The 24,419-nt window shown below is 36.8% G+C and overlaps 2 protein-coding genes across 3 annotated transcripts in view; both read left to right on the top strand.

The window, feature by feature from the left end:
- Positions 1–21,560, top strand: part of RhoGAP19D (Rho GTPase activating protein at 19D) — a 71,259-nt gene extending 49,699 nt beyond the window's left edge. The window contains exons 3-25 of one of the 2 annotated variants that reach the window (XM_066739818.1): positions 2,061–2,249; positions 3,311–3,550; positions 3,845–5,465; positions 5,669–5,755; positions 6,238–6,453; positions 6,667–6,906; positions 7,554–7,616; positions 7,801–7,918; positions 8,159–8,266; positions 9,168–9,276; positions 9,569–9,652; positions 11,937–12,149; positions 12,645–12,986; positions 13,079–13,243; positions 13,324–13,704; positions 13,831–13,972; positions 14,163–14,287; positions 14,365–15,147; positions 15,228–15,360; positions 15,941–16,001; positions 16,978–17,219; positions 18,218–18,471; positions 18,566–21,560. In XM_066739818.1, the coding sequence (XP_066595915.1) occupies positions 2,061–2,249; positions 3,311–3,550; positions 3,845–5,465; positions 5,669–5,755; positions 6,238–6,453; positions 6,667–6,906; positions 7,554–7,616; positions 7,801–7,918; positions 8,159–8,266; positions 9,168–9,276; positions 9,569–9,652; positions 11,937–12,149; positions 12,645–12,986; positions 13,079–13,243; positions 13,324–13,704; positions 13,831–13,972; positions 14,163–14,287; positions 14,365–15,147; positions 15,228–15,360; positions 15,941–16,001; positions 16,978–17,219; positions 18,218–18,471; positions 18,566–19,507 (6,858 nt within the window). In that variant the 3' untranslated portion in view covers positions 19,508–21,560. The remainder of the gene's footprint in view (positions 1–2,060; positions 2,250–3,310; positions 3,551–3,844; positions 5,466–5,668; positions 5,756–6,237; positions 6,454–6,666; positions 6,907–7,553; positions 7,617–7,800; positions 7,919–8,158; positions 8,267–9,167; positions 9,277–9,568; positions 9,653–11,936; positions 12,150–12,644; positions 12,987–13,078; positions 13,244–13,323; positions 13,705–13,830; positions 13,973–14,162; positions 14,288–14,364; positions 15,148–15,227; positions 15,361–15,940; positions 16,002–16,977; positions 17,220–18,217; positions 18,472–18,565) is intronic. The other variant, XM_066739819.1, reaches the window with a different exon arrangement.
- Positions 21,561–22,136: 576 nt separating this feature from the next.
- Positions 22,137–24,221, top strand: LOC136781103 (probable tRNA (uracil-O(2)-)-methyltransferase). Its single transcript, XM_066739822.1, has 2 exons — positions 22,137–22,229; positions 22,308–24,221. Exon 2 carries the CDS (start codon positions 22,374–22,376, stop codon positions 24,198–24,200), a length of 1,827 nt encoding a protein of 608 aa, XP_066595919.1. The 5' UTR covers positions 22,137–22,229; positions 22,308–22,373; the 3' UTR covers positions 24,201–24,221.
- The last annotated feature ends 198 nt before the right edge of the window (positions 24,222–24,419 follow it).

The following is a 24,419-nucleotide window of genomic DNA, read 5'->3' as shown; positions in this document are numbered from 1 at the left end:
AGTGAAAAGCTCGTGAAGAGACCGAGGCGATCGAGGACCGTTCCGCTGTGTCTAATTCGGTTTCGACATCCAGGCTTGCATGCCAATTAGTGCGTGCAGGAAACGCAAACTCGCCAAATACTCCCCCCGAATTCCGCAAAAATTTCCGAAATAGTATCGAGCACCAAGGTCGTCGCTAATATTTCCATCGCGTTCTTAATGACCAATTTTTAGGGGTAGATCTCGATATGATGCCAAAAGAATGTTCCCTATAAAAAGTTGTATATCAAAATTTCTTGCAACGCGAATGCTTCAAACTCAGATCGAATATTAAGAAAATCTTCAAAAAATGTTTCAATTCTACCAAACGAATATTTTCAAAGTAATATTTATAGAAAATTTTTAACACTTTTAAAAATCTAAACATTTTTTCCTATATAGAAACTTTGAATTATAATTATCGTTTGCTCTCAATAATTTGTGCGATCGAATGCCGAAAAGGAGGAAGAACAGTATAGGTGGGAAGTATGTTTACGTCGTAAATCTTTTTGGCAGTCGGAATGAAATGCTAGGACAACAGAAGCACGAGCGACGACTTTACGTATTCACCTTCCAATTAAGGCAGGCGTGACTGGCATCTGCTATTTCACCACCAAACAGGCCATCCAACGTCATCAGCATTCTCCATTGTCACTATAACCATTGTTGCCTGTCCATGATGTGCCACCTTTCATCGATTCCCTTGCGTACATTCCTAAACGTTCGCTTGACTCCTGCAGGACTATCCCTCGGAATTTCTCTATCAGTCCTCGGAGTCTCTTTTATTATTTCTTCTTCATGATTTGTTCTCCATCGATCTTCTTCTTGCTCAATTCCATATATATATATATATATTGGCTAAATATAACACTCGTGTTGTGTAAAGAGGTATAAACCGGTAAATATCTCGAGTACTTGGGTTTATTCGCGATAAAAACCACTGGGAAGAACCTATCTTCATCGCGAATTAACATAAAGAGTCTGGCTAATACCGGTTCAACGTCTACGTGTACACAGACATATGTATATATAAAGCATGGAAACGTATTATAACAAACAAGAGAGAGAGAGAGAGAGAGAGAGAGAGAGAGAGAGAGAGAAAGAGAGAAATCTACAAGGATCCACTGGCACATAACTTTTGCCCAAGAGCCAGATTGGACGAGGCTCTACCCCTGACTATATAAACCTCCAAACGATTCTTCTTCTTCGGATTTATCGCTCATGCGACATTTTATTATCATCGACCGGTCAACCAACTTCCAACTAGATTTATATTAATTGTCACAACGAGACAAGCAAACCACTCTTAGTCACCACTCTCCCCAAGTCAAGTCCCCCCATCTTCTATTTTTTCTACACTCCGAGACTCTTCTTCAAGATCACTGCTTTTTATAAATACTCCGTACACTGGAGTTTTCTCACTGTTCAACTCCGTTGAATTTAACTCGTGATGAAAACCAATAGGAAATTCCCCTGGGGAGAAATGGACGATGGAAAATACAGTGAAAATATCTATTAAAGTGGACATAAAAAATATATGAGACCTGATAAAGAGAAAATTTATTTCAGTAAGAGAGATTATCGCTATAGTTTCGTATAAATACTCGACTAAAATTTTCTGACCAGAGAACCGAACAGGAAGTGGCCTCGCTCGGTGGCTGCTCGCAGAGAAATTATCGCCATTTTATAAGTAGCCAAGTAAAGTTTTCTCAGTGGACAGCTACGTTGAATTTAACTGGCAAGAAAACCGAACCGAACGGGAGCTGCCCTCACGTGGCCGCAGCTCGTAGAGAGATTATCGCTACACCGAGGTGATAAAATGACGTCATGGCAGGAATGCAAACGCGAGACCGGAGCTGGCGTTTGTTAGATAATCTCGTGTCATTCGCATAGAAATGACCTTAATTGTTCAGCTCATTGCCTAGGTTAACCCTAGTTATACGACTTGTATTTTATATTGCAATTTAACACCGTGCTTTTTGCTTCTGATTTCTATACAATTTCTCGTTTTTTTAACTCTGTTAATTTTTTTCTGGATACAGGTGAAGCACGCCACACCGCCGCCTCCGGCTTCCACTGGAATTGGCCAGGGCGTAACGAAAGGTATTTCGAAGGGACAACGAGAAACCTCGCCACCCCGAGGACCACGCACGCTTTTACTCAGACGAAGCGAAAATGGATTTGGATTCACCCTTCGCCACTTCATCGTATATCCGCCCGAGTCCTGCTGTGTAAGTCCATTAGCTTCCATTACTCCGGAAATCCCACACACATACATACAGCACCCTTTTTATTATTCATTTAGACCCTATAAGGGGCTAAAAACAAGAGAACGATACTTTGTCATTCGTTGTTGCGTTTTCTACAAAATGCTGAATTATGTACACGGTACTTTCTTTATTATTCGTTTTTCTCTCATAAAGGGTTAAAATTATACTTTATTATTTTAATCTTGTGTTCTTTAAAGAATACTAATGCTTAATATTGTTTGGAAGTTAAAATTTAGTTTTATCTAGTTTTTTATAAACTGATACATCTGATAAAATACAATCTTAAGAAAACAGAATTATCACTCGTCGAGCTTAGCAAAAAACTGTTAAAGGATTCAAATGCTTAGAAATTAAATCTCGCTCTATATGCTTAGTAACGATTGACCTGATAATTGATACGGCCTGATAAAATACAATCCTAAGAAAACAAAATTATCGCTCGTCGAGTTTAATAAAAAAACTGTTAAGGATTCAAACTATTAGAAATTAAATCTCGTTTTATATTTAGCGACGATTGACCTAATAATTGATATACGATCTGATAAAAACTTGCATTACCCTTCGACTTCCAAGCTAAAAAATTGTCTTTCATCACAACTTCATTCGTGGTACACTATATAAAACATAAACTTGATGCCTCTTCGAGTCCCAAAGTGTTAATTTGCGAGAGAATGACGTAATTAATTAGCATTCGGTATTAATCACGCCCGGATTTATTTACCAAGCACTCAACGAGTCTCTCGCTTCCACGCCTGAAACGCAAAATTAACTCGTGTATGGACATTCTGTTCTTCGTTCTTTACTTCCTGTTGCATATATAAAAAACAAATATAATTTATATCAAAAATACAAAGTATGGTATTTGTATGCGTGTGTGTGTGGATATTCTATTCCATCATTATCTACTTTCCATTGTATACGTAGAAGAAACATATAGAGTTTACCTGAAAAAAAAAACTGTGTAAGTGATTAGTTTCAAAATAATTGCGTTAATAAGATAAAAATTATGATAATCATTACAGATGCTGCCAGGACACGAGCGGACGAAGATCGAAGAGCCGATGGACACGATCTTCGTGAAACAAGTGAGGGAGAATTCACCGGCAGCTGAAGCTGGATTGAGGACCGGCGATAGAGTGGTATCAGTGGACGGTACACCAACGCGTGGAGAACAATACGCCAGTGTCGTCCAAAGAATACAGCAAGCCGGAGCCTGGCTGAGACTCCTGGTCGTCTCCAAGGAGGACGACATCCTACAAAGGGTATATATACTTTAGAATCATTGAAAAGAAAGATTTTGTGAAAGTTGGAATAACGTAGAAGCATAAGAAACCCTGAAAAAGGTCAAGAAGCATGCCAAGTGGTTTCAAAGAGAAAGAAAAAAAAATGTTAAATATCAGTCGAGTCTCGAGTTGCTCCAAGTACCCAGCAAATCACTCGCAGCTATCGAGATGTAGTATTGGTACCGAGAGTCTGTAGGAAGTTTCTCTTACTGTCATCGATAATTTGTCAGAACCACATGCGAGTAAACCTAATCTGACCCCATCTCTTTGCAGTACTTCGGTGAGACAGCCCACAATCCCGAGACGAACCAACGTCCTCGATTGAGATCCCCGGAACGTATCTCCCAGAAGCAGAGGAGATCGCTCAGCATGATCCCAGGACCATCTCCTAGGGCCAGGCAATCCTGGGTGTGTACCACAACGATACCCAATACGGAGAACCAAAGCAATTCCGGGTACCAACGCCAGGACAGCTCCTGCTACAAAGAACAACTATCAAGCTGCAAAGTGTCCTCGTTGAACTCTCTGCGCAGGCCACTACAGGATGCTGCCAGAAACCAGGATGCTATGTACGACCGTATGGATGTGCGAAAGCGAGAAGGAATCACTCCAGCACCGCAACCGTACCGTACCTCGGTAGACTCCAGATTCGATTTGTACGACAGGACTCGTCCAGAGTCCATATATTCGCGTCCCAGCAGCGAACAGCTGTACGACAGAATCAAGGATCCGATCTACGAGAGAGTGAGACCTGGAGAACCGTTCGACAAAGAACAGCTGAGGTATCCCGTTTCCAGGGCTGAGCCTCAGGTACCCATCTACAGGCCTGGGAGAAGAGTCGTAACTCGTAGAGCCTCTGAGGGTAGCGGTGGAACCTCCCAGGACTCTGATAATCAGTCATTGATCAGTATAGATGTCATAGCAAGGTCATCGGACCCTGGATCCAGGCTCAGCATGGATTCCAGAAGTTTGGACTCCAGAAGAGACTCATCTCCAGCCAGCAAAGATAGTATTTCTTCCTTTGATTCCAACTCTACTTTAACTGGCAACGAGTGCTCCGATGACTCCGTCATCATGACCAGGCTCAGAAAGAGCTTCGAGCAGAAGGAAGAATTTCTTAGGAGACCCAGCCATCCCATTGGTCTTTACATGACGCCTGAGGCCTTGACACCATTGCAGGCTAACTCTGTCATTCAGAGAGAATTCTACGCGAGGCCACAGAAGCTCCAGAGACAAGTCTGGCCTCCTGGTGAACAGCAACAGTCGACCAGTAGGAATTCCAGTCTGGAAAGGTCCAAACCTGTTTCTGCCAAACCGACCAATCAGAATGTTCAGAGAGTCAAAACGGATACCGAGTCTGAATCAGATTATTCCACCAGGAGCCTCGATGAGAACCAGAGCAGTAGGGAGAAGTTCTATTCTTCCTTATACGATGCCAATCAGAAGGATTGCTGTGGATCTAGCAAGGATCAACAGAGGAGCTCCTCCTCCACTGCGAGATCCAATTCTTCTAATAAAGCTTTTGTAACGACCTTGACGAGAATCCATGAGAACGTTTCGAGTGGCCAGGCCCAGGATCTGAGGAATGGAACTTCGTCCTTGCCATCTTCTCCTGGACCTGATAAAAAGGGCAACGACAAGTTCCCTGTGCCTCCACAGGGCCTCCAGATCGTTTCCAAACGAGCCAAGCAATTCGAGTCTGGACGTTTACTGAGCGACGACGATGAGCCAACGAGCGATCGAACGAATCTGTACAAGAGCGAACTGTCCAGATTGTCCAATAAGAGGAGTGTACCTAATGTTGCTGTGAGAAAGAGGGAATTTGAGTCCAAAGCAGAATCGCAGGAACCTAGAAGAATACCTGCTAACAGAGAAAGCAAATCACTGGATGCAGGTGAGAAATCTGCTAGACTTTGTCAACTTTGTTAGATCCTTTTTTTCTTTTCGAATTTCCTAGACTTTCTCCTATTTCATATCTGTATAATTTTAATTTATTGATAATGTGGCCATAATGGCTAGGCAGAGTTTATAGATTAGTTTTAAGTGATTTATGGACGAAAAGAAAGTATGTTTGGTTAAAAGTATACTGTGATCCAGGTAGGGGATTATCTGGCAACAGAATAATTCCCATAGGAAGCAAGTACATCCATTGCGAACCTCCTGCTGGTTATAAAGAAACTAAAGGTAGAAGAAGAAAATGATCATGCTGAGATTCGATGTCAACGTATACGTTATATATTTGCATTTTGTGTGACTCGTGGTCTGTGTTGTCTTAATATCCCATCTCCTTGCAGCAATTGCATCAAATTAGCAATGCTCGTCTAGAAACTAGAACGACTAATTCTCATTTCAATATAGAATCTTAACATCTAGCCGAGACTCACGTTTCAAATTGCAAGCACAAGACGTGTCTCTCTCCTGCTTAACATCCCTTCAAGCTTGAAATACGAGAAATATGAATATGATAATTATGATATGACACGACTATACATAGATGTTGTTGTTTTATTTTCTGTGAAATTGGTTAATCATAGAAGAAAATTAGGTGCAAAGCATTAAACATAAATGATGAGACAGTGAAGTGCATTTTGAGATTTGTCGATAGCACGAATGGTGGTGGTTGAAGGCGATTGATTGATGAGAGCTGTGCTTATATCGTCTTTTAGAATTACCAAGCACGGAAGTGGAGCCAGTACGCTTGAGGGCACGAAGCAACAGCGCAGAATCCTGGGAAGCTGTGAATGGTATCTCCAGAAGGAGCGCCAGACAGACTTGGCAGACTGAACAGGAGGAGGACTCTGAGGACAAACAGAGCAGCAACGAGGATAACAATAAGCCCAAAAGACAAGACAACTATCTCCAAGCTGTCAGGACTCAACTTGGTTGGTATTAATTGAATTTCGCACACAGTGCCTGTTCTACCTTAGCAAGAACAAACACACAATACACGTAAATCATGAATGTGCATTGGCAAACTATAAATATTTAATGGCTCTGTTTATATGATTTGATGTAAATGAGATATTCCGTTGCACGTAAACATTTCTGACTCTTGGAAAAGGCAATTTCGATATTAAATTTGTGGGTACGAGTAGATTATGAAAGTCCACCTGTTCGAGCTGAGAGGATGAAGGATAGTAACGTCCTTGTGCCAGAGGAGTTTATAGAGATGATATCAGCACAGGAAATACGAGAGGTCCCAAAAGTAACCGTTAGCCCTCCAACTCCCATAAGACCCAATCAACTTTCCATCCCAAATCCCATTCGCCCATTGGACTCTCCAGACAATCATCATCCAATGAAAGATGATAGCAGCCTCGTCATCGATGCTATAGGTCAGGGCGTTATCCATGATCAGTATTGTGTTTCACACTCGCTTTATTACTTTCCTCTCCAGGAAATCAACATTTAAATCTCAGCATCACTCAGCAAACCAAGATTCGACAGAACAATTGACAATAACACTACAGACTTGTGTATGCAAATTAACTCTTTCAGACCTATATCAAATTAAGAGATGATAAACATTTTTTCTAACTGGATTCTTATTACCACTATTTCAAATGTACCTAAATTCTATTTCCTAACACAGACAGTTTTTTCTAGATATTTGTTATTCAATGAATACAATCTGATACAATTTTAATTTGCTTAGTTTTTTTATTATTAACTTGCACGACCATCAATACTTGGAATCAGTGATCAGATGCATAAAATCACTACATCATTTTCAATAATTTGTCAAACTTATTGTCCACTGGGATGAATATTGGGTCTAAAAGAGTTAAATTATTTTCCATCATATTTAATCCACTAAATTTTTATGCTCCAACATTAACATATACCATAACTGAAAAAAAAGGATTATTCTTTTACATTTACAGCCCGCATGCATATACCTTGTGTGCTGTTTATTCTTTCATTATACATTATCCTTATTTGCTTATGTGTTTTAATGTCAATGTTTTTCATACTTCTTCAGCTCCTGCTAGTGGCGTGGCTAACAATGGAGTGGTCCTTAGACGACAGAAAAATACCCAACTCAGTGAGTAGTTTCACAATTAAATTTTCCTTCAGAAGAGACACAAATGTCGGAACTCTAAATGTACACAATGAATGTCAGGAATGTTAATTGTTAACTGATTGTTTTGTGAGAAAGAACGAAGGTTTTATTTTGAATTTCTTGTGTGAGATTGGACAATGACTGATAAAACTTTTTTTGCCTGCAGATGATGAGGATAGAGCTACGAGAAGAGTCTCTTATCTGAAAGCTACATGGGGTGAACGGATGCACGTTGACAGTGATTTGGACCTGAGTGATACAGAACCAGCTCATTCAGTCAGAAGGTGAAGAATACCAGCCTAAGCTTCACTCTTAAAATTTATATGCAAAGAATATTTTCTTCATCGTCATAGAGTCACTTTATTGCACAATTTCTCAAGTTCTGTAACACATCTTTCACCCTATGCCTTATTTAAACATGATTCTTTTTAGTTTAAATTTATATGGTGATGTGCTAAAGTACTCTGATAGGGAATCTATTTCTTGAGTTGTGTAAGTTTTCCTGAAGATCCTATGACTTCCAGTTCTCACAGGCGATGGCGACCGCCATTGTTCCCCAGTGATATTACACCACTTAGACGAATCTTCGAGGATATGACGCAGGTGGCGTCCCTTCATCGACACTCTCATCGGTGAGGATGAGGCTGATTGAAACCAAAATTCGCACGAGGAATCGCCTTTTTAGCTTCTCGACTGATCCACAGTTTAATTATACTCACCCTATTGTGTATCTGCTACCGTACACTTGAGACTCCTCCACTATGTTTTTTTACCATTAATAATAATTTTCTTGTATCAATTCTATTTGTACAGTTTTCATGTGTGAAAACAAATTATAGTGGAGTCGTTCCAGGGTACCATTTTGTAAAAACGTGTCGTCGTGTTTGTTACCTGTTCTGAACAGAGTTTTGTGTCCATATAATAATCACACAATCAGCCTCGAGCAATACATATACGTTGATTAACAATTGGTAGGAAAATTCATCTTACTCTTTGTAAAAATAGGAAATTCTCATTTAGAAAAATGCTCAAAGCTTTCATTTGACTATATTAATTGACTAGTCTTGTATGTGTCTAACGCATTCTCATGAATCACGAAAAATAATTAGAGAATTTTATTAACAGCAGAGGCCAATAATAGATATTTATCAAGACTGTGATTAAATTTATTTTTCAAAGTGTAATTTTCAGTCAATTCAACATTCACTTTAACGTAAAGGAGAACGAGTATTAAATTTCTCTTGTTTTTAATTAATGCATCTATTGCATCTCAATAAATTGGATGTTGTTCACTTATATTAATGAGTACTTTTGACTTTCAGTCTTTCGTTTGTTTGATTTTTGTATTTTTTGTTTCTTATTTGTCTATTTTGAAATTAATATTATACATATGTACTATATAAGGTTTTCTTTTCTGTGGATGTGTTATGGGAGTTTGCCATTTGTATCTGTTTAGAGAATGAAACATGTTTTTTGCGAATGTACATTGATGGGTGGATGAAATTAACAGTTTGTACTTTTAACTTTTTGCAGTAATAGCATTGGCAGCTCGCACAGCAGTACCTGTGGAACACCAAAAGACGTTGAACCGGTTGAACGAGAAGGAACCCTTCACGTTAAGTTTACAGTGCTCGATGGCAAGGTAATCCATTAATTAAAATGCATCAATTAGGTCCTTTCCATTACTCTCATTCGTCCAATCCATTCAGCTCGTTCATTTGAATTGATCATTTTGCTCGTGCTCTCATAACCATTCATAATAATTCCTATGAATAGTTCTAATTATTATTCATTTAATATACACTAACATCATTCACTAGAAATAATATGATTATATCCTTCCAATATAAATCTGTAACTCCGCTACAACTATTTATAAATTTGATATAAATTTCTTGAGTTTACAAGATTAACATTTTTTTATTTATTTACAGCGATCGACCGATCGTTCCTGGAAGCAAGTTTGGGGCGTCCTTCGAGGTCCAATTCTTCTGCTCTACAAGGACCGTCACAGTCAAGTAAATCTCCATGCTGATCAGATTTTAAAAGCACTCAGTAATAATCGCCCTCCCTATGGAAAAGCAAATGCAATAAGATTAAACAGGAAAATAGGGAAAGCACGAAAAATGCACCAGATTGTAAATTATGTTTTTAGATGGTTTTTTCTTAGTGTAAATAATTCCCTCCGAGCTTGAAATATTCATTGGTGAAAGTGATACGATGCGTTATCGACCATTTGTACCGCAGTCGAGGGTAAATCTGTACGAGCGTTAATTGGAAGAGGCATACTCGCCAGTTCGTGAACGTTTTTCACGCTTTCTAACGCTGAGTCTCAGTTTTGCTGCGAGCCAGTCCTACTCATCCAAGCTACGACATCCACGACTCCGCCATTTCTGACTCACTCTCTCGACAAACTGGCAAAAGCAATTAACTTCCACTGCTCGGATACATTTGCCACTTAAACAAAAATGCACTTACCTCGTCACTGCACTCTTTTGCACAACCATCGAGTTCATTTACATTTATTCAATCTGTATTCTTTTCACTCTTATTCTCTGATCTCATGTAGCAAAAAAAAGAAACAAAAATTGTATATTCTTGACTCGTTATACGACACACTCGATTATTCAGCAAAACTGTGTTATGAATATATGGTGATAAGCTCTAATAGTGCTACTGCCAGAAAACAGTGTGAAGAAGATTCTTTTGGAGCTCCATTTTTGTCTTTGTGTAATTTATGGAAATTATTTGTTGAGTTATGGTGATCAGAGGAAATGGATAGAATTTAATTCAATAATCAAGGTTGCTTGTTATAGCTATTCATTCATTCTATATTGTTTCAAGTTGAGTAAAAATCGTAGGAGGCACATTCCAATAATTACATTGTTTTGTTCATGCTTTTCAATGATCTTTCTATGAAATTCAAGAATAATCCTGTGAAAAGATTGTAACGTTTACAGTGCTGAATATTCTCCTTTCTCAGTCTTGTAATTCTGTTTTTTTTTTCAAGACTGTAGCATTGCTATAACGCGCAGAGTTTAGGAACTGAAATAAAAAGAGTTGGTTGTCACGCTCTGAGAGTTTCTTTGTATTCAGGAGCAGCACCCACATAAAGCAAAACTGATTAAGGAGTCGAGCCAGTCGACTTTGGCTTAATTGTAAATTAAAAGAACAAACTGCGAGGCCCTCGTGGATCATGTTCAAGAAACTTCTCATTTAGAGGATCAAGTTTTTTAGCAGAAGAAACTTTTATAACTGACCATCGATGGTCCTGGGAAACTCTATATACGTTATCCAGCAAGAACTCTGCATTTTTATCTCTTTGGCTTCTATCTGCGGATACGGAAGTTGGTCGACCACAACAACCTAGACCCAGAATCACATTGCATTCAGTATCGTGAAACTTGCTAAAAACTACTGCCATCTGCTCCATCAATTTTCTCTTGACCATTTATTATTATACATAGTTTAAAAAATTCTTTAATCATTTAATAATTTTAGAGATTTCTAATAGTTTCTCTATATTGCATTGTTATACTTGACAAAGCTTTTGTTTCTTATTCTTAATACGTGATCAGCTGTTAGTGCGTATATTTTGAAAAGCTTAATAGCATTGCAGGCAGTGAAAGGTGGTAGGCTTTTCCAAAGTGGGAGGCATGCTGAGGCCAGCCAAAGGCAGCACGCACTCGCAGAAAAGATTTTCCAACATGAACATCGCTCGTCCCTTCTAATTTTCATTTGTTTATATCTCAGCATATTTTTTATAATTTATAGAGTTATAAATTATTTTAAATAGTGGACGTTTAAAAAATTGTACAATTATAGCAATTTGTAGTGACTGTTTCATACTTCCAATCTGAATTTACTAGAGTTTCTTGAGAAATGAAGAAAATGACTGAATTGTGGAAAGTGGAAAAGTGTGTAATATAATATTTAACAAGATTGAAAAATAGGGGCTGAGATTCAGCCACTCCTTTGAATCTACAATATGAATATTTGCTTCTGCAGTCTTTATAAAGAATTGATGAGAATAAACTATAAGAGACTTATTAAAAGTGAACATTGATAAGAGTCGAAGAATGTTAGGGTCCAGTGACAGTGGTTCCTATTCTTGCATACCTTTGCATTTTAGTACTCATGGACTCTTTGGCAGAAGGTTGCGTAGGTGGGGTTCCACAGGGTCCTGGGTAAAGAGTTTTATATTTTAGGGAACTCTGAAATAAACCAAACTAAATAACAAGATATTCAACAGCATGAAATTATCCATGATCAATGATGAAATTAATTAAAATCCATTTGCAGAGTCCATCGTCGACCAGTGAAAGTGAAAATTCAGGGCAGAGTGTGGATGTGAGGTGTTCCCAAGTGGACGTAGCCGAGGATTACACAAAAAGGAAACATGTTCTGCGAGTTGCCAATCCTACAGCGGAAGTTCTTTTGCAAACGGAAGATGCAGCATCGATGGCTTTATGGCTACGTGCGCTTCATAAGCACGCAGCTGCTGACAAACCATCGGTAATTAATGCGTGATTTCCACTGATAAATATTCATGCTAAATCCATACACTCATTAAAATCAGTCGATTCCCTTGAATTCCTCGATTCGATACGTATATTAATTTTATTTATTTGCTCCTTGGACTGTCTATAAAAAGAACTGGGAGGTTCTAATATTACCGTTATCGCCAGTCAATCTTTCCGTTTTGAAACTAGGTGGCTATGTTAATGGACTATTAATCACTAGCTTTGTTACACGTGGATGAATGCACTTTCTACTATACGACAAATTAAGCTACTGTAATGTCACTATGAGACACAATGGAATTATTAACTGGCATTGTTGAAATCATTATTATGCATATCGCACGCCCAATGATCAACCTTTACAGAGATATATTATACTATAGCTATTGATTCTGATGATGAAAAATGCATTATATATATATATATATATATATTTGTCAATATACCATTAATTAACTTTGTTCTTCTTTTTTATGCAAATGAACAGGATGCTACCACCTCGAAACAACAGGCAGTTCCACAAACACCAACAACGCCCAACTCTAATAGTTCAGGAAATAATCAACGACTGAGTCCCTTGCCAAGCCACAAAGGTATTAAGAAGCTAACGTCGTTTAGAAACCGATCACCAACTGGTCAATCTCCAGTGAATAAGACTCGAAAACCAAGTACAACCATAGAGCCACTGCAATCCCCTAAAACGAAAACCTGGAAAGGCAGAGTGGCTAAACAGTTCAGAAGAATGCAAGTTGGTTCACCTTCGTCGCCAACTGCTCAATTACCTGTTGAGGGGGCCACCTTTAAAGTGCCTTTAGAGCTCTGTCCACCAGTAAGTCCAATGCACCCTTAACTTTATTTATAAATAGATGTACTTTTATGTTTAATCTATATTTTATCACTATAAATCTCTATCACTTTCAGTCTTCTTTTTCGGAGTTTGTTCCGTTAATAGTTGAAATGTGTACGAGTATAGTGGAAGCAAGGGGATTGGAAGTCGTTGGAATATACAGAGTGCCTGGAAATACTGCAGCTATTTCACAGTTGACAGAGAGTGTTAACAAAGGATTTGAAAATATTAATCTGCAGGTAAAGGATTTCATCTTTGCAATATTCAAGTTCATGGATAAATTTAGCTTTTTCTCTTAATCCTTTTCATTTTAATTTAGGATCCGAGATGGAGCGATGTGAATGTGATATCGTCGTTGTTGAAATCTTTCTTTCGTCAGCTTCCTGACTCCTTGCTAACAGCTGATCTCTATCCAATGTTCATTGATGCTGATAAGATTGAAGATCCACAAAGGAGAATGGCAACGATAAGAAAATTACTCAGGGATCTACCAGAGCATCACTTTGAAACTCTGAAGTTTCTGATGCTGCATCTGAAGAGAATCGTGGATCACAGTGAAGTTAACAAAATGGAGGCAAAGAATTTGGCTATCGTCTTTGGTCCAACTCTGGTTCGTGCCAGTGGATCCAGGGATAACATGGTTACCATGGTCACTGACATGTCCCATCAATGTAGAATAGTGGAAAGCTTATTGAACAATGTAAGAGCTAATGCCTTTATTATTATCATTATTATTTTATATATTCAATCAATTTGTACTTGTATACCCTGACAATTTGGTTTAATCATTTTAACAAATTTTAATTTACGTCTTATCATATTTCAGGTGGATTGGTTCTTTTCCGAAGAAGATCTTGATGATCTAAGCAGACTCAGTGTAAATCTGAGTCTTCCCGCGGAAGGTGAAATTGAACCCACTTCAGCGACAAATCACAGTCTCCTTTTAAATAATATTCAAAAAGTTGAAGGTAAATACTATTCGTATCCTGGCTTCAGTGAAAATACAATGGTATTATTCTTAATCGCACAATTGATGTTTCCTACACAAGTTTTCAATGTTTGCCGCTCTTCGCTTTCTAATTTTTTTGATTTACATTAATTTTCTGCCTCGTTTTTATTATTTATTTGGTTTGCTTTTTTTTTATTTATAAATCACAGGCATGCGTGAAATGGTGTCAGCTAGGGACATTGTATCTTCCATCATATCCGCAGCTAACAGAAAAATGCAGAGGAGACGGAAGGGCCAGGACGAAACCGACAACGATGACCATGAATACGAAAAGGTTGATATCCCTATCTTGTGCTTGTATGCTTTCTCCGTAAATATAATTATTAATCGATGTTTTTGGTTCATTTGCAGAACAAATCGAAACAGGAATCCGAGGCTGTACCAGCGATACGACAAAGCATGGCCTTGAACGAGCGTCAATGCTCGGTGAGCGAGATAGTTTTGATGCACGAAAACAAGAATCAGAACCAGGACCGCTCACTGAACAATGCTAACAAAAATAACAATAACAGTCCATCCAGCAACAATTCCAATAGAGGAAAGTACCTAAGTCAGCAACAAAACTCCTCATCGGATTCCTCTAGACTGTCGAGCGATACTGGACTCAGCTGTTTAGATTCGATTTCTAATCTCTCAAGTGCCTCGATCGAAACTAAACAGAGTAATGATGATGTTGCGATAAGGACCTACGCTGGACTGAGTGCGACCACTCAAGAACGAATTCGCAGATTTGAACAGGAGACCAAAGCAATGCTGCAGAGAGATCAGCACAGACAGCGCAGGGAAGCTGAAAGACGCGAGGAAGAACGCAGAAGAATCGAAATGGAATGGCAAATGGCAAAGAATGATATGGAGAACGATGACATTCTGGATAATGTCATGGATAACGCAGCAACGCCCTATCTTAATGACAGAATCTCCAGTATGAACGATAGACTGACCGACAAATCCTTGACTGACTTCAATGAAAGGCATGCAAGGTCTAGATCCACAACGAGAATCACACCCCTCTCCATTGCTGTTCAGCAGCAGCCTACTGCCAGGTTAAAGGCCCAAGCCAGCAATCAGATCAGCAATATCATTGGGGAAAAGATGAATAATGGTGTCATTAAAAAGTTCAAAACTGATAAAGAGGTATATTTTATATGCTTTGTATTTTTGCTATTCTGGTTATTATCATTAAGTGAATTGTACTATCAATCCTGTATTTTTAGTCCTCAACGGAATCTCTACAGCCTGTGAGATACGGAAGCTTGGATTCTTTGCACGAAGTCCATACTAGCTCGAATTCCTCAAATTCCCCATCGCAGCAGCACAGAGGAGTTCCCATAGATATCTCGGACGATGGTCAGTACTTGATCCTACTCTCAGATCTATTCTTTTCTTTATCACCCGTAAAAAAGATTTTACCAATTATGCTTGATTGTACTCGTCAAATTTTCATCGATTTTGTCCGTCTTTGATACAGTCCTTTTAACAACCAATTGCTATATACATAGAGCTTACACGTTATTAAATAACGATGAAGAATCAGAGCGTAAAGTAAAGCGTGTAAGTTCTAATAAGTAATGAAGGGAAATATACAGAATAAGGGTCTTCTCACCAATTGTTTTTAAACTTTGCAAAAACACGTATTTTTACAAAATTAAAAAAAAATTGACGAGTAGACTTTTAATCTACATATTTACCGACAAAAGCGAAACCCAGTAACGCAACAATGTTTGAGTTCGTGTCGTGTTATTATATATGTATATTGTCCACTATGTATTTTTTTGTAATTTTTTTGTCGTTATTTTCGTACTTTCGGCCGCAATTATCTAGACCGACACGACTAATTACTAAAAGCAATTTTCGTGTTACCCACCTATTTATCCTTTCTATGTATTTTTCTCTCTATAAAATTGCTTCTGACGATTGGTGAGTGTAGCTGGATCTTGTTTCCTACATTGGACACAGAAGATTCTCACTATTAACAAAAAGCTTTCTAGGTATTCTCTATCCTCTCAATTTTCTTCCAATCTCTCATTACTAATTAGTCCACTTTTTTTAAACTTTAAGCTCTATCCTTTTTTTACTATAAGCTGTTCTCTATTTATTATTTTCCTTTATTAAATTTATGTTTATTTTTGTTAATCTTCTTCTGGTTAACAAAAAATTACAGCAATGTTGCGACACCAGGCTTCATGCTGCCAAGCATGACCATTTTTAAAACTAAACAAATATACTTTATACAGTATAATTTAATTATTATTTTATTATTACCAAGGCGAGAATTTTTCACGATAATAAGGAACATTTTATTTTATTAATGTTTTGTGCGACGAATGCATGTTATAGCTTACATTAGCGTATATAAAATATTATGCATGGCAAATGATCTTATTATTCGTCTTAAAAGTAGAGTAAAACAAAGACCAGTTAGTTTAATGGATAACATACGACGTTGTACTACACGAATATTATTTTAGTTATATAGTTATATTTTGTAAAGCATTTTCAGGTACGACTAAATCTTGTTGTTAAAATGTCAGTGCATTTATCAATTGCTAACGATCGATCAAATTGTTTTGTTCTCCAGAGACCAGATAGGGAAGTGATACCTTAATTTAGCGTGAAGAGATTGATTTCGATATTTGCTGCCTGCACTGCTTGCCTGCCTGGCTGTGAACAAACGCCTGTTATATTTTCAAGTTTCTGACTTTTTGCCTGTATGCTTCAAATTTCTTTCTTGGTCATCCAACGAATTTGCCAAGGGGAATGTTTCATGGGAATTAAAACCTAAAACCTTACCTTGTATTTCTTTGAAAAGCAGTAGACTGCTAAGTATTTAGAAAACCTTGGTCGATGGATGGGAAAGGAGGAACGAGAGTAAAAAAGAAAAGACTCGAAAGCGCGCGAAGAGTTTAAGCAGATTTTGGTGGAAGAAACCGATTATGACGATGCGACTATGCGTTGAACACATAGGCACACAGCAAGCCCGGGTTTTTGGTGCTACATATCGTCCCATCTACACGGGGCAGGCTGGGGAGCCAGTAGCGCCACCTCGAAGACACCGGCCCCATCACCACCACCACCACCACCACCACCACCAACCCAATCCTCAAGAGACACCGGTCCCCCAGACAATCCAACAAACCCAGCAACAACAGCAACGCCAGGAATCGGGGCCGGTGCGTCCTCCAAGACTCTAAACAAATTCCTCCGAGGTAAATCCAGAGGACCGACAAAGCACACTACGTCATCCACGAGGTCCACTACTCAACTCTCTGACTGCTGCCTCACCCGAATGGCTTTTACAGTTTCTTCAAACGTTCTATCATAATCTACCGAGCACGAGCACGTATCTGCTCTCTCAAAACTGCAAGCTACTCTCTTCAATCTTGTACAGGGAGCTATCGCAAAATACTTTAATTTGTATTTTGTACATATTTATTATTGAAAGCATCAATGTTTAAATTTAGCTAATAATAATTGCAACTATAATATTCAATCAGTTCTTCAGTCGTGAGATTTCGAGAATGTTGTTTTAGTCATTCAGTCGTATTACTGATTCATTATTGTAAAGCAGATACGTGTGTCCAAACATGCTTTCATTTTTTACCATAGTCACATCGGTAATACACTTTTGATAATTGAGAATTTTCTACTACCGCTGTTTCTCTGTCACTGCTCTTCACAATTTCCACTGTCGTTGAAAAACTGCAGTATATATGATTTCGCTGTTATTTCTTTTTTTTCTTATTGTCATTATGATTTTTCTACTGTCTTCTATTCTTTTCCTTTCACGTCGAATACGATTATATTCGCTGCCGCTGCTAATGTCGCCATGCTACCATTGTTATTATTTCAGGAATGATTCGTTCCATAAGAGAATAGCCGCAAAAAACACCATCTTGTTTTTCTTCTAGCAACTACCGTCGTCATTTCTTATCACGCAATTTAATATATTAATATACCTAAATACATATTACAAATTGTATTTATATAATATTGTTCATTTAGGGTTCTTATATATGGTAACAAATGATTGTATAAATATAATTAATCGTTTTGTGTATCTACGAATATTAATATCATAGGTTAGTTTTACATATTAATAGTTTTATGCGCAAGACAATAACATCGAACGAAGCTTTGAGTGTATATTATTGAAAGATTTGTTTTTCCATTGCAGATTAAATTAAGTCGTTTTATTGTTTTACAGGCAGCGACCTTCTTACGAGTCTGACGACGACATTCGACCGGAAATGGAGATCTCTACTAAATCCCTCAGGGCAATTGACTGCAACGACAGCGGAGAATACAGCGGGCAGTAAAAATCTTCCTGATCAAACCGATAAAAATGAGAATACGAACGCTAATGGTAGCAACAACAGGAATTCCATAACTGATGCTGTTTATAGAGACCCAAGCCTTCATAGGTCACCCGTGGATAAAAATTACCTCAGACCGAAAAACGTGAGTAAATAAATAACAATCTGAATTACACGAATATGTAATCGAGCTCGTTAGGTTGGAATTCTGAGTTTTCATCAATTTCGCATATTTTCAGGATGTTCCAGAAAAAGACACAGATTCCAGTGTACTGGAGACGTCGTCAGAAACGAATAGAACACCTGACAACGATAGAAACGCAATAGTCAGAAAGAAGACAGATTCCAGTTCGATATTGAATAGCTCTGTGGAGACTGGCTCATTGTTGGATGCAACGGAAAAGGACGAGAAACAGAAGACTGATGTGGTAGATCCTGGTGCAAAACCCAGTGAGGATGAAAGCAGTAATGATACTGGAGACGTCAAAGTAAATAACGAGAAGGATATGAGCTACACGAATAAATTGGAAAAATTCGAAAGTTTAGCACGCAGTGAGACGAGATCTCGTTTAAAAAGGTCGGAGTCGTTGAACAAGAGGTCGGAGAATACGACTTCTAAACTGAAGAGATCTGAGAGCTTGAATAAACACTCGGATAGGCTGGCTTCGCCGACTAATGGCAAACTGAAACGCTCCGAGAGCTTGAACAAGCATTCGGATAGGTCGGAAAGCCCCAATAGCAAACTTAAGAGGTCGGAATCGTTAACGAAAACTGAGAAGACAGAGTGCAACATTAGCAAAAGAAGGCAGTCAGTTAGAAAGGAGAGTACGACTAAATTGAAGAGGAAGAATGGAATGCCGGAAAGGTCGATTAAGAGAAGGCACACGGTTGGCGGTACTAAGGATTTCGACAAAGTTCACTGGTGGGACAATAAACTTCAATCGGAGGCTGAAAGAGTTATCAGGAATGATAGTAAGCCGAAGAAAAGTCAGTTAAGGACTAGCTCGCCCGATCTTAGCAGCAATCGCGTCAATGTTGCCGACACCAGCTTCCTTATCGAAGTTAGCTTTCGTGGACCCAGTAAAGTTGTCTTTAACGTTACTAATGCCAGGCCACAATCCCTGCCCGATGCCAATCTGGCGTCCAAGGTCTTCAAAGTACCTCTCGAAAGTCACGTATAAATTAATTGCTATCCTGTTAATACTTAAAGATGGAAAAAGATCCAATAGATCCAATTTCTGTTCGATTTTAATTACACACGTCGATTCAGCCCTCGAAAATCACTTATATCAAATAAATCTCAAGAGTCTACGATATTTTCATACACGCAACACTGCAATGCCTGCCACTATTGTCTATAATAAGTCAGATTTATTTCTATCAAATCATATCAAATTCAAATATCAAGGCCACATTGGGGTAATTGAATAATTTATCAATTTTTCATACTCAAAAGCTGTGCCAAAGAGCAAAGAAAATGAAAGGAGTGCATTTTAATCAATTTTTTAATGCTTGATAAATTATAATTGTTTTTTTTATTTTAATTATTAAGCAGTTTTATTATTTTTTATCGTCGAGGTGGATGTAAAGTGTTTTTTAGAAGTTACAGCAATGGCAGGATTTTCAATGGAGCGTCGATGATATACTAAGGAAACGAATGATGATTTTAATTATATCTACTTTGCAACAGATTAATGTCAATTATCTACACATCGTACTCGTGACTTGTGATCGTGTAATTCTTTTGTAATACATTAGAATATAAATTCAAAACTAGCTTGAATAGTTAGCCTTAGTTTTATATCGTGACGTCTGTCTAACATTCAACTTATATTTTAATAAATGAATTTACGCAGCGTTAGGAAAAGTCTCGTCTGCCAATGGTCGATTCGACGATTCGATTTTGCATGGCATTCGTCGCTTCAGCTTTTATGGAGAATGGAATTTTTATCTATCGAATTAAGAAAATTCTGTGTATGTATATGTGTATATATGTATACATACAATTATGTAATTGAACATTAGGAACGCGATAATTTTTTCAATCTAAAAGCGGAAATTGAAGTGCGAAGATTGTAGATTCCGGACTTAAAAAGACTAGGGTTTTCTATCTTATCCGGTGAAAAATGTGTATGCGTGAACGAAGAAAGAGAAAGGGAGAAAAAATACACGATGTGATAAAACTTAATTATTGCGCGTCTTTATATTATCTATACATAGATAGATCGTTATATATTTTTTCGGCGTGCGTTGTAATTCAAGTTGTATTAATGTCCACACGAGGCTGCTGTTACGGTATTTTAAAGTTTAGTGATGCCTTAAGTTTTATGCGGAAAACGAGCAAACAGAGCGTTTTTTAGATAAGCAAAATAAGATGAGAGTAAGAGAACTAAAAATTTCAAGACGAATCGCAATCGCCATAAATACGAAAGATATGAAAACATTAAAGAGAGATTCGTGCGCCCTTTGCATTTCTATGAAAGGAAAAAGAAAAAAGCAATATAAAAATGTTAGCAGAGCGAGGGAGGAAACAAAAATATTTTCTAGAACAGTTTTACAGATTTGTCTTCCCCTAATTCCTGGGGTTAATGTCAAGAAAAGAAATATATAACATGTATTCCTTCGGAGCAGAGCTATTAATATGTACATATAGATAGAAAGAGAATGGACAAGAAGTTCTAGCAGGAGCTTAATAATAAGTTTTTGATTAGCGTTTAAATAAATCTATAGTCAATTAAGCTATAGATTGTATTGACTCAATATTATCCACATCATTTCAAACTTAAAAGACGATCCATGATTTTCTATTAGCTGTACGAGTTGCATTTATATAAATAATATATAAATATCATTAATATTATTATATTAATTATTATCATTATTACCTTCATTATTACAATCATTATTATGTTAATTATTATTGCTAATATCACTATAAATATACATAGTATTATTTACACACTCTAGAACAAGAGAAAAAACGATGTGGTAGAGATTTTGACAATTTGGATTTTTTGAAGGACATGTTTACTTTTCTTTTATTCTGCGTGTAAATAATGAGTGTAACCGAATGCTGAAGGGCGACGATAATGCAATTATATAATATTTATTTCTAAAATCTAGTGATTGTGATTGTGTTATTTATTAATTACAGCTTAAGTCTGTTGTTCGAAGAACTCTGTAATGTTGGGCGGATAAAACACTGAATTTGTAAATAAATATATTGATATGAAAATATAACTACTTTTTCTTTCAGTTTATTAATTTTACATATATATATATATATACATAGAAGAAAGCACACACAATTCAATTTCCTACTGTGTATGTATGTACATATGTATGAAAGTACATACATACATTGATTGTACCATTTGTACCTAACCTACACTACGTGTCCGGTGCCACGTGGTGCCACGTCACATACCAAAATGTTTAAAACGCAACAATGGCTAGTAAGATTCTATTAGAAGCTGGAATTAACTCACCAAAAACGTTGTATAAATATTTGTTAAGAGAATGTAAAAAGCTACCCCAAGGGGCTAATGAATTTTATAAACATACAGTTAAACAGGTACAATTGAAAAGTTGTAAAATTTTTCTTTTCAATTCTCATTTTTCTTTACCTAAAAGGTGACAATGCAGACACGTTTCTCAACCTAACCTCTAATTTCAAAACAACCTCAATAGTCTAAACGGTCTAAACTACCAATATGTCAAAAACAATTCTTAAATTTAATTTTACAATTGTAGTATTATTATGTTTACAATTAATGTAAGGTGAAACTAAATTGTTGTACTTATTTACAGAGTTTTAAGCAACACGTCAATGAATCAGATTCAGAACGAGTAGTTCAAATTATGGAAAAAGCTTTAGCAGATGCTAAATGGATTTTGGAAAAGGTGATTCTATAAATTATCTATTATATATAAGTCTCTCCAGAAAAACAAATTTTAATTTTTATTTATTATTTCTTACAGTATAAGAAATAGATATGAGATATTTTTTCTTTTAGTAGAAAAGTAATTCATTTATTTGATACAATTATGGATTTTACTACAATCATCAATAAACAGTGTGATATTGGTATTCAACAATTTTGGAAAGCCATAGATATATGGTTGGATAATCCTCATATTATAAATCGCAGAATCGTAGCATCTGTACAATTATTATTGTTTGAGTTAAACCTGGACTTAGATACTGTTATTGAAAAAATAGACAAATTTAATCATGAATTTCAGTCATTTGATATAGAAGGAAAAGTACTTACATCATTATTAAGTTTATTAGAGATAAATGAAAATGCAAAGTTACCTCATTTTAATCTACTTGAGTCTGAGAATCATATTTATTTAATGATAAATAAATTGTTACCTCGAAATTCATCTGTATTTTCACCCACTTTAGAATTGACTCTTATTGATAAACCAAATAAAAGTATTATGTGTTTTTATAAGAGATTATCAGATGATAAGAAAATCAGGAAAACTTTAGGACCTAGTAGATTGTATCAAATTCAGTACAGTCTAAATGGATTAGTTTCTATGGATGTCCAAAAGTTAGAGGATGAATCTGATACAAGAAGTATGGGATGGCTTAAGCAAAAATTATTTCCCCGTTTAATAAGGTGGATGAAGAATGAGCCAGTCAAAACTGGTATGGCATTTGGTTCCATAGTATTAATTTCACCAGAAAAATATGTGAATTATTATAATGAATTAAAAGAGAAATATGGCTCTAAGTTGGTAAAAATTTGGCCAGAAAGCACAGATCCTTTAAAATTTGTATATGAAGATATTGCTATTGCAACATATCTTTTGCTTTTATGGGAAAAAGAAAGGGAAGAAAAAAATTTGGAGCAACTTCAATCATTTTTAGATCTTGGCTGTGGAAATGGACTATTAGTACATATTTTAACGAATGAAGGTCATCCAGGAGTAGGAATTGATTTAAGAAAGAGAAAAATTTGGGATCTATATACAGAAAAAGTCAACTTAAAGGTTCAAACTATTGTACCATCATCAACTAATTTATTTCCTGAAATTGATTGGTTAATAGGGAATCACTCTGATGAATTGACCCCATGGATTCCAGTCATAGCAGCTCGTAGCTCTTACAAATGTAGATTTTTTCTTCTTCCATGCTGCTCATACGAATTTAATGGCCAAAAGTATCAAAGAATGAATGCCTCTATGAGTCAGTACTTTGATTATATAAATTACATGAAAGATATATGTGAAAAATGCGGTTTTAAAACGAACATAGATAGATTGAGGATTCCATCTACAAAACGAACTTGTTTAATTGGATGGGACAGGACTTATCCCGAGGAGAATTTCTCAGAACAAAATAAAATAATTACTGAATTAATTAATGCAAGGAATAATGTAGAAGGCTTAGAAGATGTTAATAAAGATAGTTGGTGCCATAATTTTATTCCGCGCGAATCTAAGGAAAAGGTCAGAAATTGCACTCGACTGGACAAAGAATTGATCAACGAGATTATTGACACGGTGTCCTCTCATCTATTACAAAAAGTACGAATGATAGAACTAGATGATACATCAGGCAGGACTTGGAATGCTGGAGGGCATATTGAATTATCAGAAGTCGTGAATATACTAGATCCAAAATTGCTGAAAAATCTTCGTAAGGAATGCGGGGGTATTCAAACTTTGTTAAAAAATAATGGACACATATTTCACGTTGCTGGTGGAAAAGTACAATTTAAAGTACCGGGGATCTCGCAGTCAGGTGAAAAGAAGAAAAATATTAAAAAGTCAATTAGAAAAAAAAAGCCCTGTTGGTTTTTTAAGAAACATCCCAATGGTTGTCCAGTTACAGATGAAAAATGTAAGTTTGTACATTGATTTTTAAAAATAAATAAGAAAAAACAACTGATGTTTATTATTCAAAACAAAATATATAATTAGAATTTTTAATCTCTGTACAGCATAATTTCTGTAAAATATATATTTCACACTTACGCCTGTACGCACACACACATAGAAACTATCATTCGATACACATTAATATATAATAATAGGGAAGTAGCACAAACTAATTACAAGGCTCAACTTAAGTATTCA

Source organism: Prorops nasuta, unplaced genomic scaffold (genome assembly GCF_024137725.1).
Source record: "Prorops nasuta isolate Cenicafe-Biocafe unplaced genomic scaffold, Cenicafe_Pnas_1.2 PNAS00021, whole genome shotgun sequence".
NCBI lineage: Eukaryota > Metazoa > Arthropoda > Insecta > Hymenoptera > Bethylidae > Prorops > Prorops nasuta.
Note: the sequence above shows the minus strand (reverse complement) of the source record. Positions and strands in the feature narration are given on the sequence as shown.